Here is an 18,940-nt window from a genome sequence, read left to right as displayed (position 1 = left end):
CAGTGACTGTTGAGGAAAGTACTAGAGTAGCCAGATGGTGCCTCTTCTGATCCACCCCCGACAGGTGCTGAGTTGACAAGCACAGTAATAGTCATAAGAGGTCCAAAATCTTCTTGATAGGGACAGCCAGCAATTCCCAGGAGTTCAGGGCTATATGAAGTTAGGGAAGAATTCCACATCATTCAGCTATGTTCTCAGAAAAGGAATCTGTCCTTGGTGGTTTTAGTTCAGCTGACTGAATCCAAGACCCTGTAGCACATTTGCTGACAGGAAGGCTGTCTTATGTCTAAAAATGTACCTAGTTCTAGCTAGATGTGTCATATTGAGGGTGTATCATGGCAGTTGTTTTGCTGATGTCTACTTAGTATTCAATGTTTAGAAAGAAAAGAGAAAGTTTTCTCTGAGGTGACTCAGCCTGAGCTTCCAGCAGTTTCTTTGCCAGTGTTGTCACCCCAAGATGTCTGTGCTCTGAACATGAACGATGCATACAATTGCTGATCTTTCTTCCTCTAGAGAAAAGAACAGATAAGTCTGCAGTGTCTGGGGCTATTCGTCTGCAAATCAGTGTGGAGATCAAAGGCGAGGAGAAGGTGGCTCCGTATCATATTCAGTACACTTGCCTTCATGAGGTAAGAGTTGGGAACACCACCATATTCCTTCTGACTACTGAAGAAGCAATTTTCTGACATTCATGTCCTTGGAATGTGCCCCTTTGCCTTAGGTGAGCTTTCCTTTCCCTCCTATGCAGGCCTGGTAACATAGTGAATCATCAGACCTGCATTTGTCAGAGAGGCAAAGGCAACTTTAGGCTGTCTCCCCCATGCTGGGGGCTGGCTGGCTCAGTCTGTCCCATGTCACAGCTGCGCTACTGTTAGGCAGAGATGAGGCATTGGATCCACTCAGAGCCAAATAACCATGAGTTTAATGTGGAGAAATGTCTGAAATTCCTTGAGTGATGTTTTCAATGTGTACTGTATCTATGTCTTTCTTTAGAGGAAGCATACTAAAATGCTTCGTAAGTAAATTATGATTGCGGAGGGTTTTGTTTCTGGCTGTTGAGTGATGCAGATACTGGTGGTATAAATTCTTTTGTCTGTGCACTGGTGTGTAGTTATGAACAACTGTTTGGGGAAACAGAACTGTGCTGTTGGGGAACAGAAGATCAGATGAGGTTACTGGGTACCGACCTGTCTCAGGATGGGCTGAACTGGGCAGGCAGTGCTGCAGAAGTTGAAAGAAACCCAAAGATGACTTACGAGAAGGACTAAAGGAATAACCTTGCCTTGGAGAAGTGCACGGTACCCAGTCTATCTATGTCAAAGAGAAGGCAGGTGGTAGGCTGAGACTCTTAAGTGCCTGAATAAGGAAGAGTAGTCAGAGCCCTATATATAAGAATATCCTAAAGTCCAGTGAGGTTTAAGTAAATTCATCTTAGACAAGAAGGGCAGTTGCATCACAGAGAGGATTGCTCATCAACAGGAACAACATTTATGGATTATTTTTCCAGACGCTGGGTTGGATGAGTCTTGTGGTATCTTCTGGCTTTAGCAAGGAGCTGTCTATTGGACAGCTCTGGAGCATAGAAAAAACATTAGTAGGCTTCTTTTAGTAGGCTGTGTTGTCTCCTTTAATACATATTTGTTTTTTTAATTTTATGATGGCTTCTGTTTGGTAAGCTATTTCTTTTTTTTTTTTTCTTTGAACATCCATGATCACTTGCTGCTGTTTTTTTGCAAATAGGTCTCTTTCTTAAGCATCCCCTTCTTTCATTTGTGTATTCTAAAATGAAGATGATTTACAGCAAGGATAATTTAATCAGGAAAAATAGTAGTGTAAAGCACAGTCCTCTAGCTACTAATGAGATCATTAGACTTTTGCACCCCTTACTGCAGGGAGCCAGCTGTCTGAAAGGCTGATGAAACTGCAAGTGACTTGAATTTGAGGATTACTGAGAAACCCACTGAGCTGATTGTGCAATTTCTGCACAGCAATGATAGCTGAAAACTTTTGTAGTGTTAGATAAAGTGAAAGGGAATGATGAATAATAATGCAAGTGTCTAGTTGCTAGGGGTGATCTTAAGGGTATCCTTCTCAGAAGAAAAAACCCTCTTTGGATTGTTCTGCTGTATAATAATAATTACGATGCTGATACAGAGCTGTAACATCAGCTAGTTTAAATAGCTTGTCCAAGACATATCTTTCCGAGGACAGAAATGTGTAGGTTTCAGGAAACTAATTAGTGTGTGGTTTCAGAGCACTGAAACACTGTTCTGCATTGTTCACAGTGTCTGCTGGGTAAAGCTGTAGGTCCACATGCAAAAAATTCAGCTATGAGCACTCAAGAAGAAAAGAAGGCAAAAGCAGAAAACACAGAATGGGTAGGGGGAAAGAAAGAGGAGGAGAACAAAGGAATTTGTGTTAGTGCCACCACCTCAGCAGTTCCAAGATCTTCATGAATCTTGTTTAAAACCTTCAGCAGCCTCACACACAAACTTATTCCCTGCTTTGTCTTTCAGAACCTCTTTCACCATCTCACAGATGTGCAAGGAAATGGGGTGGTGAAGATCCCTGATGCCAAAGGAGATGATGCCTGGAAGGTGTATTTTGACGAGACAGCTCAAGAGATCGTGGATGAATTTGCAATGCGTTACGGCATTGAATCAATATATCAGGCCATGACGTAAGATGCGTTTTGTGCACGTAATTGGTGTAACTAATTGAGGCGGCTTTTACTGTTTAGATGATGAAGTGTATTGGTAATGGAAGGCTTGGCAGTGACAGCTGCTCCTTATGGGGCTTGCTGCGAGCCTGTCTCTGAATCACCAGTTTACTCAAAGTCTGGAAAATAATGTTTGGCAAAATGCTGGAATTAAGCTTCTATCTCAGCATTTGTGTGAAGACCTTTAAAAATAATTCTAAGGAATTACAGCAACTTCACTAGCATAAAGGACCGTATTTTATTATTGGTGGCTGAGACATTCCTGTTTTCAGACTGTCAAAAATCCCTATTTGAGAACTCTTCTGTTAAAAAGATATTGCTCAGGATTCCCACTGAATATTTCTGATGATGTGAGAAGGGATGAGGTTTTGTGAAAGCATTTGTCCTACACAACTGCCGCAGCAATTGTTACAGTCCTTTGAACTGACTGATTTGCCAGATGCTGCTGAAGGCATTTATAGAAAGTTTGAGTAATGGAGCCACTGATTTGTCCTCTTTGGAGCTGGCTAATGCAGTTCTTCATCTTCAAAGAACCTTCTCCTTGTCACTATACTTTTACTTGGATTTGGGATTAGTCATTCTTCTTACAGACTAGTAGCGCTGTGCCTAGCTTATTTCTTATTTCAAATGTAAATATAGAGCAGACAAAAGTGAACTCTTTCACATTAGAAGCAGAAAGTTTTGGGTTATGGGTCCATGGGTGAGTTACGAACTGTACTCATGTCACCTTGCAAGCAGCTTTTCTGCGTATTGTAAGGTTTCTCTGTAGATCTAGTCACTACTTATAACAGGTGTAACTTGGAAGTTGGACCAGGCTGCTTGGGGCTCTTTCAGTACGTGGAAAATTTCCAAGGATGAAGGTCTGCTACCTCTCTTAGCTCCTGTCTTCAGGCTGTAGTGCTCTGGGAAAGAAATTCCTGGTTAAAATCCAGACTGGAAAATCGTACTTTGAATTGCTTATGCTGTAGCTGCAGCATATTGCTGCCTGTCTTTTAGTCTTCCCTCTGAAAGGATTTTGACCTGGCTCAGTCTTCTCCCTAAGTGGCTGCCCAGAGAAATGGTGGAATCACCATTTCTGGAATGTTCAAAAACATGTGGCTGGGGCACTTAGGGCCATGATTTAGTGATAAAATAAATAATGGCCATGCTACTTTAGTGGTTGGAATCCATGATCTCGGATGTCTTGTCCAGCCTTAATGACTGATTCTATGTTTCTAACCTTCCCCTCTCTGCTAAGTAGTCAAGACACTGATTAGATCCCTACTTCTCACGTTTTCTCTTCTTAATGTTAAACAAAGCCAATTTATGTGCTTATATCTATTTACCAAGTGCCTAAATGACCAGTTGGTACATAAGTATCATGTAGCAAGCATGACTGTAAGAGGGTAAATTTTGCCTACATAAAAGGAAAGAATTTTTTACAACAAGGGTGGTAAAATACGGGATGGACAGGTTGCCCAGAGAGGTGGTAGATGTCCTATCTCTGGAAATGTTCAAGGTCACGGATTTTGAGCAAACTGGTTTGGTTGAAGATGTGCCTGTTTACTGCAGAGGAGGACTTTTAAGGTCCCTCCCATCCCAAACTATTCTGTGATTCTGTGAGTTCCTTCAGCAGAAAGCTATATTCGGAAAGTAGCTTCCAGGTTTCATTTGGGAGTTCTGAAGATTCCAGCTTAAAAACAGCTCAACTCTCCTGCCTGTTGGAATGAACTTTACTTGCCCCCCTCGCATAATACAGGACCTCTTAAGCTCTGATTACTTTTTTCTCCCCTTATGTCTAACAGATTTGCTTTGATTATTTAATCATTTCATGAGCCTGGGCACTCCTGGCATAATTTTGAGATTTCCTGAAGGAGGGTCCTTGCATTTAATGAGAGAATGGGAAAATGCAAATGAGTGGGCATGATTCCTGCAGGTTGGAAGGGTCAGCCATGAGGAATCACATATCAGTGCAACACAGAAATACCAGCATGTGTGCTCCCTCTGTGCCTCTCCGAGGCAGTTGCTGCTGCGTCATGTCGCCTCAGAACCCATGTCTGCCTCAAGCAGCAGCAAATTATATAGATTACCTTGTGTCAGGCTTGCTTCTAGGAATTGGCATCAGGACCCAGGGTATGACCTGAGTCACAAGCTGTTGGCAACAAATAGTTGAGAAGTTGTTTTATGATCTAGAAAGGGCTGTAGTGAAGGGGTTTCTCATTTTGAGCTGTTGTCTGGATGGCATCATTCTGAAAAAGGCTCTGAGATGCTGGAAAGCTACGTAAAGGGATGAAACATAACTTGCATCTGTTTGTCAGTGCCCACCAGAATAAGGGGTCTATTGAAGGGATAAAGTCTAGCCCTGCCACTCAGAAAAGACCACAATGACTTACAGAACTGTCCTTTTGCAGGCATTTTGCATGTCTCTCCTCTAAATACATGTGCCCAGGCGTGCCAGCTGTGATGAGCACCTTACTTGCCAATATCAATGCTTATTATGCACACACCACTGCCTCCACAAATGTGTCTGCTTCGGACCGCTTTGCAGCCTCCAATTTTGGGGTATGTTTGCGTGTTTGGTGATGTTACAATTGGACTTCTGTAACTTCCCCGCGGTGCTTCCACCTTTCAGTAAATAACTTCTGTTTAAGGAACCTCAAATCTATGAGGAGCTGGAAGCAGTAAAACTCTTTCAGACTACACAAAGAGCATGGGTTTATTGTCGTCATCATCACACGTTTTTTATACCAATCAGTGTAATGCAATGTGATGTTTATTCTTTATGTTCACGTTACACTAGGGCACAGATGGTATGGAATGAGCAAACAATACTAAACTCAGGCTGCTGATGCTGTTGGTGAAATATACCATGCAATCTAGTAATTTCAGAACTTTGTTTTTAAAAATAGCAACGTCTTTAAGGAAGAAAAAACAAACTCGAAGCCACAAGAAATGTCTATCCCTCTAATGGTTAAAATATTTTTTACATAACTTGTGGTGGAGTTGAGTATGCTAACAAAATATTTGGAAAGGCTTATGCTTCCCATCAGATTGAGAATTTGCAAATAGATTGAGGAGATGTTCACAGTGCTGAATCAGAAGCCAGTGGAGAAATCTACCTCAGAAAGATATGTCACAAGAAGCCTATAATACTTGTCACTGAACTGCTTGTCACTGAACTAATAGATAAGGTCTTGAAGCTGTGTTATTGCTCTGAATTAGACCCTTTTCTGCTGTACTTTATTCATCTCTGAATAAATATTTTCTCTTAAATACAAGTTTGGTGTAAATTGCAGGCTAGAAATCAAAGGGGTTTCTCTTCTGCCTCTACTTCAGAGTAATTATGGAGTGTTTTTTCTGACAATTCTAACGTTACACAGACTTCAGAAATAATTACAGTTTAAAAGTAAATCCAAGAATCGAAAGAAAACACTGTTTCCACAATGCCATGTATCCATACTGCTTCCTCCTGCTCTCATGAGATCTGACACTACCTGATAGCCTGCTGCTTACTCTGAACATCGATTGGACAGTGATGATATGTGGTGTTTATTGGTGTTCTCTGCTCAACAGAAAGAACGATTTGTGAAGCTTCTGGACCAGCTTCATAATTCACTTCGGATTGATCTCTCAATGTACAGGGTGAGTGGGAATAAACAGAGTCCTTTCAGGCATTCTGGTGGGCAGAGGGGAAACACACCATTTGGATTTCTCATATGCTTCTAACTTTTTGTGTAGTTTGTGTCGTCAGGAATTGTCATGACAAACTTGTTATTACTCAAATATACCATTTAGTTTTCCTCATGGACAGAACTTAAGTCATGTTTTTTTTTCTTTTATAACTTCCTCAAGCCTTCCAAAATAATTTGAGGATTGTGAACTGTGCTTATCTCTGATACTCTCCTAGAAACGCCAGTTGGATTGGATTAAATTATTTTAGTTACTTTTATCAGCTACTTCAGGTATCATCTAAAAATGGAAAACAGAGTTGTTCTCCCCTACTATGGCAGAAATATTTTAGAGAACCCACAACCATGTTGTCAGTTATTTGAGATGTGGCAAATTTAAATCACTATCCCTAACTGTGGATCTACAAAAGATGTATTGTCAGATTTGAGACTCTCTCCTCTTCAACACTTTGTGATTAGATGAGTTTTAAATGTTGGCATTAATCTAACAGGCTTCGTAAACCTTCTGCTTTCTTTCTCTGTTACTGCAGAGTCAGTATACTCTTATCACGTGACTTAGCTTTCTTTTTCTTTATTTCCTTGCCATATTAGTTCAGTTGGTGTTTAATTCATTGAAAATTTTAAAAATGGTGGCAAAATGTGAGCTTTGGTTTTATTTATTTATTTTAAACTAGATCCTCTTTTGATTAGTGCATTCATCTGAAACACAAAAAACATATGTAGGAGAAAAACACGAGCAGATTAAGAGAAGTGCATTAGGAAGAGAGAACAAAAAGGAAAAGGGGCAGAGTGCAAAAGAAGATAAAAGGAATAGTATATGAAGAGCTATTCTGAAGCTACAGTACTAGTAATAGAAGGTCTAAATAGAGCCACTGAGTAGCAGAAGGCAAATTATCAATGCATGGCAATAGGAATCTGTAGCAGTGATGCCTTTTTTGTTTGCTTGGTCTTCATTAAAAGCTGCTTTTTGGTGGCTAATGCAACTGACCTGTGCACAAACAAGTAAGATCTTACATAGAGGACCAGGAAAGATTTGTGTATTCTAATAATTAAGGTGTTATCTAATTGCCATTATATTTAGAGAAATGTCTGAAGCAATGTGAGAGCATTTAGTAATTATTTTAAGACCCCTGAAGAGCAGGTTAAGATCCGGAAGAAAAGGTGTTAGTTTGCAGCTTTCCAGACAGGAGACAGCATTTCACATTCATGCAGTGGTTTGTACTTAGATCTTGACCTTTCAAAGTCTTTGATTTTGAGAAATACCCTGAGTTCCACAGAGCCCACATGTAGACAAGTTAACCTTAAAAGGAGAGTTATCTAGAAATGAGCATCTACAAATAACTGCAAAGAGCATTAAATTGTTTGCAGTGGTTAGCTGAACTGCAGTAATACTCAATTACTACTGTCAAGAGACTGTGTGTTCTTCTTCAAGTCCTCAATAAAAAGTGAACACTTGTTCTCCTCTGCCCTTTTTTACCTTTGTATCTAAATAATTTTTGAACTTGCAAATAAGAAGAGACTACCCAAGTGGAGGTTGCCTTTGCTATTGTACTTGCAGCAGAACTGAAAATCACATCGGTTTTAATGGAAAAACCTGCTGAGGAACATGAATGCAGTTAAAGGACACGGGTTGGAGAGAGTGGGAGTGTAGGAAAGGGTGCAGTGCCTGAGGTCAGAGAGGGAGGATCTCATGCAGGAAACAAAACTTTCTGCAGTCAGCATATGTATTTACATGCATATATATACATACGGGCACATACACAAATATGTGTCGTATATGGAAGGGACAAGACTTCTAGTTTCAGTGGAACCCAGAGAGTGGAAGAGGAAGGTGTGTATGTCTGTGGACAGCAGGGTGATGGGAAGGGTTTGTAAAATAAATGCATTAGAGGGAAGGATGCACTGAAGGATATGTAGTTATCTTGGCAGATGGGGTCTTACAGGTGACTGAGTGGTTACGATTCCTTCTTAGAGGGAACAGTGCTCATTTTTCCTTCTCAGTCCAGTTTATTTCTCTGGAGAGGTGTTAATGCACCACACCTCTCAACATCTCAGAAGGGCAACCAAAACACCAAGCAGTGAGTGCAGAAAGGAAAGGGCCCACACAAGCAACCTCAGGCAAGAGGCCAGGGCTGCCAGGGGCGAGGCTGTTCCCAGCCTGCTCCTTCTGCAGCCAAGGAGAGATTTCCTGCCGCCAAGGGCTGTCAGTCTTCTGGCATCCACGGACTTTACATTCTTATGAGAAGCTATTTAATTAAGCAAACAGATAAGCTCCTGCAGCAAAAAGGCCTTATTTATTGAGCATTGTTTTGACTGGTACAAGCTACTTGAGCAGGAAATGTTTCCAAGACAGTTTCCTTATTTAGCACATGCTTGAAGCCTTGCATGGATCTGGCTGTGCTTTCCAACAGGATTTCCCTTTTCTGTCAACAGAATAACTTCCCAGCCAGCAGCCGTGAACGCCTGCAGGACCTGAAGTCTACAGTGGATTTGCTGACCAGCATCACTTTTTTCAGGATGAAGGTAGTGATATGGGTGGGGATGGGAATGGCACCTCTGCAGTTTTTCCCCCAGGAGTTGATTTCCCATTTTCAAAGCATTGTTTCACGTTGTTTTGTTTTAGACACTTAAGGAAAATGGAAATCATCTGTGAACATGTATAAACATCCACATTTTGTCTTTACTTCACTGTGTTTTGCACTGTGAAGATGTAAATTGGTTTTTGCCTAGGGTTCTTGAATCATAAATATGGCATAAAAAAAAAGGAGGAGGAATAAAGAAAATTGTCTAGTTTTAGGAAGATAATTTGCTTCTGTTAACATCATTAGGAAGCTTTTCCTACAAAATATCAGTCACTACCATCTATTCACTATCTTTTATCTAGTAAATATTTTAGAGTTTATCTCATGGGTGGCAAAATACTGCAATAAGATAATAACTCTCTGTAGAGATCCAGAGGAGTTGTTATGAATGCTAATGTGCTGGTTCTGTAGTTAAGTTTATTGTTCTAGCAGTGTGTAATGAGATTATTTTTAATTTCTGAGTATTGGTTTCTAAATTTTTTTTAAAGTTTACAACCTGCTGCCATCAGTTTGTACATGTCACTTAGAAATTTTTATCTTATCAAAAACCAAGTGTTAAATTTGAGCTGTTTCAGGAAGTTCTTAAAATTTTACTCCTAACCCTTAGGGTAAATGATGTTTTGGAACTCTATTTTAAGTGTTCATTCAGACAGTCTGTCTGTATTGAAAGTTTGCTTTATAGAAATCCTCTGAGAAGTTTAGAGATACTGACAGTATCAAAGTTGCTGGGTCGTTGTTGTATTTGCAGGGTGATGCCTGCCTATCTGTTTAGTCTAAAGTGCTCCTGCAGCATTTTTCTAAAGCAACATAACAAAGAAATAATGAAAACAGCTGCTGTTGCAAGAGGAGAAGGCGTATCAGTTGGCATGACCCTAGGGATTCTGATGTGCTTTAAAATTCAATAAAGCTTGTGATGAAAGATGTCCTTAATGCACGTTTTTGTATTTGAAGGCATACAAGTGGTCTTCAGTAAGACTTTCCAGATCAGATGTTATCTGCTCTGCTGGTCTGTTGTACATTATTCCAGTGTTGGGAAAGATTACTCGCTGGCTTTGTAACAAAATCCTATAAATTCAGCAGAAATTGTGTGTTTGTCTCAGATTATACACATATCAAGCCACATGATCTGTCTATTTTGAGAAATCTTCCTCGACACTTCAGGATCTCTTTTTAGTCTGCAAATGGTCCTGTGGGGAGAGGAGTGTCATCGCTGCTTTTTGATACCTGGGGAGAGTGACCCATTTGTGGCTTCAGGTCACTGATAGCACAAGTTGCTGAAAGCAGATCCACCGAGACCTGGGTGGTTCCCAAACTGGCACTGTGTTCCTTCCCTGCTTGATTTATGAACAGTGCTTTGTTTGACTCCCTTTGCTGTCTCCTTGCCAGGTCCAAGAGCTGCAGAGCCCACCCCGAGCCAGCCAGGTAGTGAAGGACTGTGTGAAAGCTTGTCTCAACTCCACCTACGAGTACATTTTCAACAACTGTCATGAGCTGTACAGTCGCGAGTACCAGACAGACCCTGTGAGTAGCTGATAAGAAGGCAGAAGTCCAAGCTTCTGATTTCCTTAAGATCATAACAAGAATACTAATTGATACAAAAAGCCAACACAAACAAAATTACGTGACTTGTTATCTTCTGAATGCACAAAACTTGTAATCAAATAATGAGCGCTAATTAGTAAGTGGAGGATGATAATTGTTTTACACTAATTATGATGCATTTTGCCAGTCTCAGCAGTTATTTGTGAAGGGAAGGTTTGATGTAGCTTTGAATGAGCAAAAGCCAATTAGAGCAGACGTAGACTGATCCAGGAAACTTTAACATTTGTAAACCTCGAGCAGTGAAATTTTACCTTGTTTTCTAGCAGCCACTATCCTGTACTGAGTTTAGGAGGTGCCTCTAGACACAAACTGTTTTCAAATCCATAAAAGCTCCTCTAACCACTCTGTAGTAATGCACACACAATGTGTCAGTGTGGATGTAGTCATGAACCAGGTGCCTAAAAAGCAAGTTTTTGGAATTAGCTTAGGGAAAATAATTGTCTCAGCAGGACTCCTGGAGCCTGGCCTGCTCTTGGCATGGTAAATGACAGAACAGGGATTAGTTGGGTTTGAGGCCACCAGTAGGCAACATGGTTTGGCATGTTACTGTGTTTTGCATTAGATCAGGCAAATTGCCAATAGTAATTATTAATTTTAAGCTCTTCGGAGAAAAGGCCCACAGGTAATTAGTGTTTGGAGTTTGGATGATGATTTACATTTGCCAGCTTTTTCTGTCCCCTTAAAGTTTATGCTGTTTTTCCAATGGCTTCCTTCCCAGAATAAAAATCAGGACCTTCCTCCTGAGGAACAGGGCCCCAGCATCAGGAACCTTGATTTCTGGCCCAAGCTTATCACTTTGATAGTTTCCATCATAGAAGAGGACAAGAATTCCTATACCCCAGTCCTGAATCAGTAAGAATCTTCCATGTCCCGTGTGGCTAATACTAGTCTGTGTGCGCTCTGCTTTATTTGTTGAACTGCTTTCTTTCTCTTCTGTCACTTGTGCATTTATAGAAGTACTTATCTTGTCTGTCTGTCTTTCTGTCTTATCTGTCTCTGCCTTTATAAATAACTCTTTTTGATTGGGATGGAAGAGTTTCAAAAGGTTCAGTTACGCTGGCGTTCGAGCACAAACACCCTGATTATTACAATCCTGAACTCAGGGAGGCACCTGAAAACGGGGTGAGAGTTCTTTTTGGTTTTTTCTGATGTTGAGCAGTTCTGGGGTGCACATTAATGCACACAGTGGTGCCTTACACTGTGATTTAGGAACATGGTGTTCAGTGCAGCACTGGGAGATTGCATTGGGTGGAGCTGGCATAGCGTTGGAAAGGAACCTGAAATGGGTCTGTTTAACCAGTGGACACCCCTCCAACAGTCCCACAGAGCAGGAGAGAGAGAGATCTGACACAGTATTATACACAAACAGCTGGATTATGCCCTAGTGATCATTGATTTAACATTTAGGTTATTATCATTCACATGTCAGCCTAGTAACCCTTGAAACGGAGAATAAAAAAATGGACAAGGAAAGGGAAAAAGGTGCAAGGGCATCGAGATCACACTCCCAGAATTATTGTATACATTACTACTTGAAAAGACATCCAGGGTCTGGCTTTATGAGTTAAAACCAGTGTTGGTTTCAGATTACTTAATCTATGCCACAGAGTCCAGTTCACCGTCTCCAAATTTCACACCCGGACCTTTATACAGGGTGAAGGCAGTTCTGTAAGGTTGAGTTTTTCAGTATATAGTGTAGCTCAGAGCTGAATAAAGAAGAGCCTTTTGCTCTGCCACATACCAAAGCTTTTCCAAATGTCCCCTCAGGTTTCCTCAGGAGCTTGCAGTTGGGAAGATCAGCGCAGAGGTGATGTGGAGTCTTTTTGCCCAGGATATGAAATACGCCATGGAAGGTAAGAGAATGTCTCACTGCTGCTAGCTAACTTGTTGCTGATCTCTTCTTCTCCATCCATTTGGTGAAAATGAGGCCTAAGCACAGGAGTAGCAGCACTTTTTGGAGCAGGGATTTCCAGTGGCTTGTTTGTGCACAGCTGCCTTATGGGGGAGAATTGAGGCCGAGGTCTGTGTGAGCTCCAGGCCTCTGTGTCAGGCTGTGTTGCAAGCTATTTATTGTCATCCCAGCTGGTTTGAAATCAGAAGTTCTCTTTGACCTGAGGTCACGTTGGCTTAGATTAGCAGCCAGCAGCAGCTTCATTCTGCAGTGTACTGTGGTAAAAAGGGCTGAAGACGTGGGCGGACTCTGGGTTTTGCCATGGCTCTAGTTCCCTGGATAGTACAGCATAGATGGTCTAAGCCATTGGCAGAAAGATGCTGTTAGAAAATTCCTGCTGCAGACATCTTCACTTTGAATTAGCCTTTACATAATTCCACCTCCTGGTAGGGAAGAAATTTTACTGTTTCTGAAAAAGAGTTAGGCATGCAAAGCCCAGCAAACTTCCGGAAAGGAATTCTGCTACTTGAAGTACTCTTCAGGTGGTTGATTACAGTTTCTGAACTTGATTTTATTTCTATGCATTGATTTGCACAATCTTATCAGCTTTTTACAAGGTTCAGAGAGCATCCAGCTCCCACTAGCTCTGCAGCTGTGGTAGCAGTTGCTTTCTCAGTATTTTGCAGTATTGGGCTCTATGATCACCTATAAGGGGCTATTGTGATAAAAGAGAAGTGCTGGTGCTGTTTGTGGCATGCTAGTGTTTGTATTCATATTCCAAACCCCAGTCAAACCTACTGCTTTTGGTCACTCACAAAATTTTGCTCAATCCACTTGTCCCCAGTTTGGTTTGAGCTTGCTTATAGAAATGAGAGCCTATTAGACTCTCAGTTCAAATTGCTAGGACAAAAATGCTGCCAGTAAGAGAGTTTCCTGTGTTTTGTTCTTTGGAAACAGTCTGTGGGGTTGCTCTGTAAGTGAAGAAGGTTGACTCCATTTATTTTATTAATCTCTGTCAGTGCAACAGATACAGAGACTGTGCTGTGGGGGGAGGCTATTTGCCAGCTGTGGGCTTGAGTTCAGCAGGCTGCAAGGCTGGATGAAATGTTCTCAATTCTGTGTTAGCAGCTTTTTATATATGCTTGTACCCCGCAGTGCCTTTGTCTTGTGAGGTCATGCTGATGTAAGAACAGACACTGGGAAGAAGGACTAAGACCTACTTTGTTGAAGAACGTCTTTTATAGGGACTGTCACTACTTGCTGATATGTTAGAGATTGAGGCAACAGTGATAATTTCATGTTATCTTTCCCTAGAAACTGTTTGCTCCTGCAAACCGTTTTAGCTCCCCTTTCAGTTTTGTCCTTACTTATATAGAAGGGATGGAGCGTCTCTGCTATGAAGAAAGTCTGAGAGAATTGGGATTGTTCAGCCTGGAAGAGAGAAGGCTTCCGGGTGACTTAATTACAACCTTCCTGTACATGAAGGGAGCCTACAAGAAAGATGGAGAGGGACTTTTTACAAGAGCATAGAGTGACAGGACAAGGGGGAATGGCTTCAAATAGGTTTAGATTGGATATTAGGAAAAAACTTTTCCCTGTGAGTGGGTTGAGGCCCTGGAACAGGTTGCCCAGAGAAACTGTGAGTGACACATCCCTGGCAGTGTTCAAGGCCAGGTTGGATGGGGCTTTGAGCAACCTGGTCTAGTGGAAGATGTCCCTGCCCATGGCACGGTGGGTGGAACGAGATGATCATTATGGTCTCTTCCAAGCCAATCTATGGTTCTATTTACTCCTGTGTGCTTGCTGTTGAGAACATATAATGCAATTTATTCTTCTAACTGTTGCAAGTGCCCTATCTTCCTCCTTTTTCTGCAGCCGTGACATCTCTCCAAATCTGGTTGCTTACTTTCCTAAGATTCTCTTTCCCTGTTGCATCCAAAATGTAACTGTAAAAAGGTTACATATGTGAATTTGACTGTTAAAGGAGTCATGACTTTGACTGGTTTTTTTTCTTTGTCTTTTTAATGACTTTATTTGATTGCCATGTTCGCTTGGCCTCCCAGGTTTTCTCTGTTCACATCTCATACCATGTCCCCTTTGACTCTGTTCCCATTCATCAATCTGGGCTTATTTTACCTTTTCCTGACAACCTTCTGGTCACTTGGGAGCTTCTTAAGACAAGGACTGGTATCGTGTTTCCACCCCTTAGTTCCCCAGTGCATAGCAAATACTTGCTGAAAGACCATCCCTTTTCGAAATATTTATTGCTGACAAAAGTTGACACAAAGGCGGGTGATGGACAGAGGAGGATTTGCATTTTGAGCAAAAGTTGAAAAACTGCATGGTAATGTATTTGTACTCTAGTTGCACAAGTTCTGCAGGAGGGTTGGACAGCAATAGAGAGTGTTGGGGTGTGTCTCTTCCAAATATATATTCAAGAAATCCTCAGGGTGCAAAATTCTATTTGAGGCAAGTGTGATTCCTCACTGCTTTGCTCTCCAGAAACTTGTGAAGATAACCTTTAGAACAAGCTCTACAATAATTCAGTTATAGGCCTTAGTACATATATTTTAAATGCAGATGATTGGATTAGCTAAGTGTATTTTTTTTAAACTAGGTTAAAAAAGGGATTGAAGGAAACCAATTGAATGATGTGAAGGATGATGATTAGATTTGCTGTCTTTAGCTCTTGGCTCTGTCATTTCTCAGGTTCAGTCACTGATAGTTCTACCAGTTTAACTGCACTAAGAGTTTCATATTCATTTTGCCGGTTCGTGGCATCATCCCTGGGTACATTTCTGGTGTGCTCGAAGGTCTGTATGCATCAGGAGCTCTCTTCAACAAAAGCTAATCTATTTTGTAGAGATATGTTCATGTGCACATGAACCCAGACTATAACACTTGCTCCTAACTTTCTTCGTGATGTTTTCCCTTATGTTCTGTTCCTAAGTTCTGGATCACATGAGCTCATTCACCTCACCAAGTGGTAAGTTCATGCTCCTTGAAGTGAGTTGTGAGTAGACAAAGAGCTTGTAGTTGTGAATAGACAAAGAGTTTTAATCTGTTACCCATAGTTTTAGCACTTTGGATGTAGTTTCTCACACTAGCTTTAGTGTTCTGTAGTTTAATGCCAGCATTAAAACAGATCTGCAAAGAAGACTTGAAAGATCATACTGCTGCTGTACAAATAGAGGGTATGTGCTGTAAGGAAGACTCCTGTTCTGATCCATCAGTCCAATTTTTTAACAGTACCTGATGGACTGAGCAGTTCTGGGAAATAGCCCCTTTGCTGGGTCCCAGGCATTAAGATGTAGGTAATGTCTCTTGAAGAATAGCTACTGAGGTCAGAGCTCCAGTTCATGTGTGGCTCTATACCTTTCCTCCTGGCTTGAGGATCTCTGGCCCTTCCACTCTGCAGTGACATTAAGTTTTCTTCTTGCACAAAGGCCACGTGAAGGGTTTGGAGTGGAAAGAGTGGCAGGCCTGGCTGCATGAAACTGCCCCCTGCCTCCTTCCAGCCTCATACTTCCACAGTGCTCTCCAGGACACAGTGTGGAAGAGAGTTGGGAGGCTCAGGTGGGAGATAGTTTGTTTGAGATGGAGAGTAGTAGGCTGTGTGAGTTGTTTTCCTTTTTCCCCATCGTGCCTTTCCTAGCTGGAGTTTACCCCCATGTGCACCCATGCAGCCTGTGCAGGACAATGTATAAACCCTAACTTATGCCTAGAATACAGTGCTTAAGGGCTTCAGATCCAGAGTTCATGACAGCCTGTGGATGGATGCTGCACCATGTGTCCTTTGGGCACCTTCTGTAGAGTTAGATTGCTGATGTGAGAAATGTTTGAGTCATAAAAATTAAACTCCTATTCTCTAAAATGTGTTTTAGGAACTGGTAGCAGCCATCAGGCAGCCATGTGTTTGACTGCTGAAAGGGCAAGTGCACTGCAGACAGATCTTACGCCTTCAGCTCTCCTAAGGAGACTCATCATCAGAGATAGCAGGAGCTCCAGGATCTAACCCTCTTGTTTTCTGTCTTCCCCAAAGCAGTGATAACTCAAGGCACAATTCACAGCAGACCTGGCACTTGGCTGTTTACTGGCGAAGGCAGTACAGGACTAGTCTTTGATAAGTGTCCTGTGTTCCCCATCAACCTAAGAGCAAAACAGATCAGATGACCGTGTGTCCCATTCTTGGCTGGCAGGATCATGCTCCCCTGGAATCACTGTAGCGTAGATGATGATTTTCCAAGTCATCTGGCTGGGACAACCTCTGGGACACTGACTGGTTAATGAGAGTTAATAGGTTTCTCACTGTCCTCTGTGGCCCAGAAAGCACAAACACCTCGAGCAAAGAGGTTTGTGCTCTTCCTTTATTAGAAAGGCCTTAAAAGACAGTAATAGAAAATCAACGTCATCCTTGACAGCACCATTTTATCTTAGTTTGGACACATCAGCATTAGGAGAGTTGCAAACTGGAAGCGTCTCTGATAGGTAGAGAGACTGAGTAGACTTGGCAGGCAGGATTGAAATAAATCATTCTGCCACTTTCTCACTTCTAATAAGGAGAAGGGGATCAGAGGCACACACAGATGCCATCTGTCTAAAGTGTTGATGCTTCAACAGCCTCGGTACCTATTAGAGTTTCTTTGCAGAAATTTGGCATTATTTGCTAGAAATTAACCCATGAAAAGTAGGCTAACAATCAGGAAGCATAATCTGTGAATTGAAGGATGTGGTGGAAGCACTGTTCTCTGCCTGAAAAAGTAGAACTGGATGTGATGCTAGAAACTGTGCTGCTAGGGAGCAGTTCCCTATTAATGCCTTAATGATATGGCCTTGGTGACCCTAAAAGCTTTTCTTCACTGGGGACTGTTTGCAGATGAAATCTGGTGAGGAAGTGTGTGAGACTTACAGAACTCTGTGGTCTTTTCAGGATAAAACACAATAGTTGCTGGACAATATCTCTGTGCTGTTCTGCTGCTGCTGCTGCTGCTAAGCTCTTTAAAAGCCAGCAGGTTATAAAGCAGCACAGAAATGTTCTAAGACTGATGGCTCCCAGGATCTTCACTTTAATGGCTCCCAGGATCTTCACTTTTTCTAAAATGGGTTTTCAATGTATGCCCTGACTGATTTGTTTCCATGTCACCTTCAGGTGGTCTTAAACATTTCCCCTTATAAAGGAAGCAGCTTATCAAAACTGTGCGGGGTCCATTGAAGGAGGGAAGGCAGATGGTGTGAGCTGTTGGGAATGAGGGGGATTTGAGTCTTTGTTGGCTTTCTTTGTCCTCCAGAATGTTTGAGCTGTTATAGTTCACTTTTGTCTTTTCTCTGTCACAAGCCCCACCTCTCTTTCGCATACGTAAAGTTCTCTTTTACGGTGGTAAGACCTCTCCTTCTTTCTTTTACTTTCCTATAGTTTATGCTCTTAGTGTCAAGTGTTTCCTTTAGCACTTAGATGGCCAGGTAGTCCTAGTAGCCGTCCTTGGGCTTAGCTTCCGTGGCTGCTTTGCATTTTTGTCTTCTGCAACTTAGAAGTGTTTTAAATGTTCTAAAAAAAAAACAGAAAAAGGCTTGAATTCCTTGCTTTTAGTGCATTGCTTAATTTTGAGGAACTAAGTCTGATTTAAGTCCTTTTTTTGTCCAAGTCAGACCTTCCCTCTGCAGGAACAGCACTTTCCCCATGCGGGAACAGCAGCTGGAGGCAGCGCATGTCCAAGTTAATGAGGTTATAATTGTCCACTGGTTTCCTCAGTCACAGGGAGAGAAGCGGGCACAGTTATTGCTCTGTTTGTTTCCAGATCTGTGGAGAGTGTTTATATTTTCTTCTGCAGTTGCTTGAGAGATGTCAGCAGTTCAGACACTGAGTATACTCCTTAGTGCTCAAAAAAAATACAATACATAACATAACATAATATAATACATAACATAAAAAAGGAATGTACTTTCCACAGCTGCAATACAAGCAAATTCACTTTGCAGGGAAATGGACCATACTACATGTAATATGTCCATTGAACCATGACTCCTGGGGACTGTGTCTCTCAGATACTGGGCATTCCACTGCTTGGCAGTTGCCAAGGCTTATGGAAAAATTTTGAATGAAAATTTCTCTGCATTTAGTGTTTTCAGTTGGATAATTCATACTTGATGTGGACCTTCTTCTTGTGCAGATTAGTGAAGCTCAAGAGAGATGTGGAAGTTTCTCAGTGTTTTGAATTAGTTGCAAGAATTCACATTTACATGAAAATATATGATGATGATGATGATGATGATGATGATGATGTAAGATAAGCTTGTCTGTCAGGTAACTGATTAGAAAACTATGGCCATTTTGCATCATGAAGATGTGTCTTCCACTTATGAGTGTCTGTAGCATGTATTGCTCACATGTGCACAGATCTACTCAGTTACTGGATACCTGTACTGAAGTCCTAGATTAAATCCATTCAAAGTTAAGAAAAATACTTCCTCTTTTTAACAT

General features: G+C 41.5%; 1 protein-coding gene across 4 annotated transcripts in view; it reads left to right on the top strand.

The window, feature by feature from the left end:
- LOC126647378 (protein unc-13 homolog B-like) overlaps positions 1–18,940 on the top strand; it is a 108,031-nt gene that overhangs the window by 46,322 nt on the left and 42,769 nt on the right. For all 4 annotated transcript variants that reach the window (XM_050329564.1, XM_050329566.1, XM_050329563.1 and 1 more), the window contains exons 11-18: positions 514–629; positions 2,517–2,680; positions 5,110–5,260; positions 6,272–6,340; positions 8,821–8,910; positions 10,356–10,490; positions 11,290–11,423; positions 12,339–12,424. In XM_050329564.1, the coding sequence (XP_050185521.1) occupies positions 514–629; positions 2,517–2,680; positions 5,110–5,260; positions 6,272–6,340; positions 8,821–8,910; positions 10,356–10,490; positions 11,290–11,423; positions 12,339–12,424 (945 nt within the window). The remainder of the gene's footprint in view (positions 1–513; positions 630–2,516; positions 2,681–5,109; positions 5,261–6,271; positions 6,341–8,820; positions 8,911–10,355; positions 10,491–11,289; positions 11,424–12,338; positions 12,425–18,940) is intronic.

The sequence above is a fragment of the Myiozetetes cayanensis genome, unplaced genomic scaffold (assembly GCF_022539395.1).
Source record: "Myiozetetes cayanensis isolate MyiCay16 unplaced genomic scaffold, myiCay2020 scf4, whole genome shotgun sequence".
Taxonomy (NCBI): Eukaryota; Metazoa; Chordata; class Aves; order Passeriformes; family Tyrannidae; genus Myiozetetes; species Myiozetetes cayanensis.
Note: the sequence above shows the minus strand (reverse complement) of the source record. Positions and strands in the feature narration are given on the sequence as shown.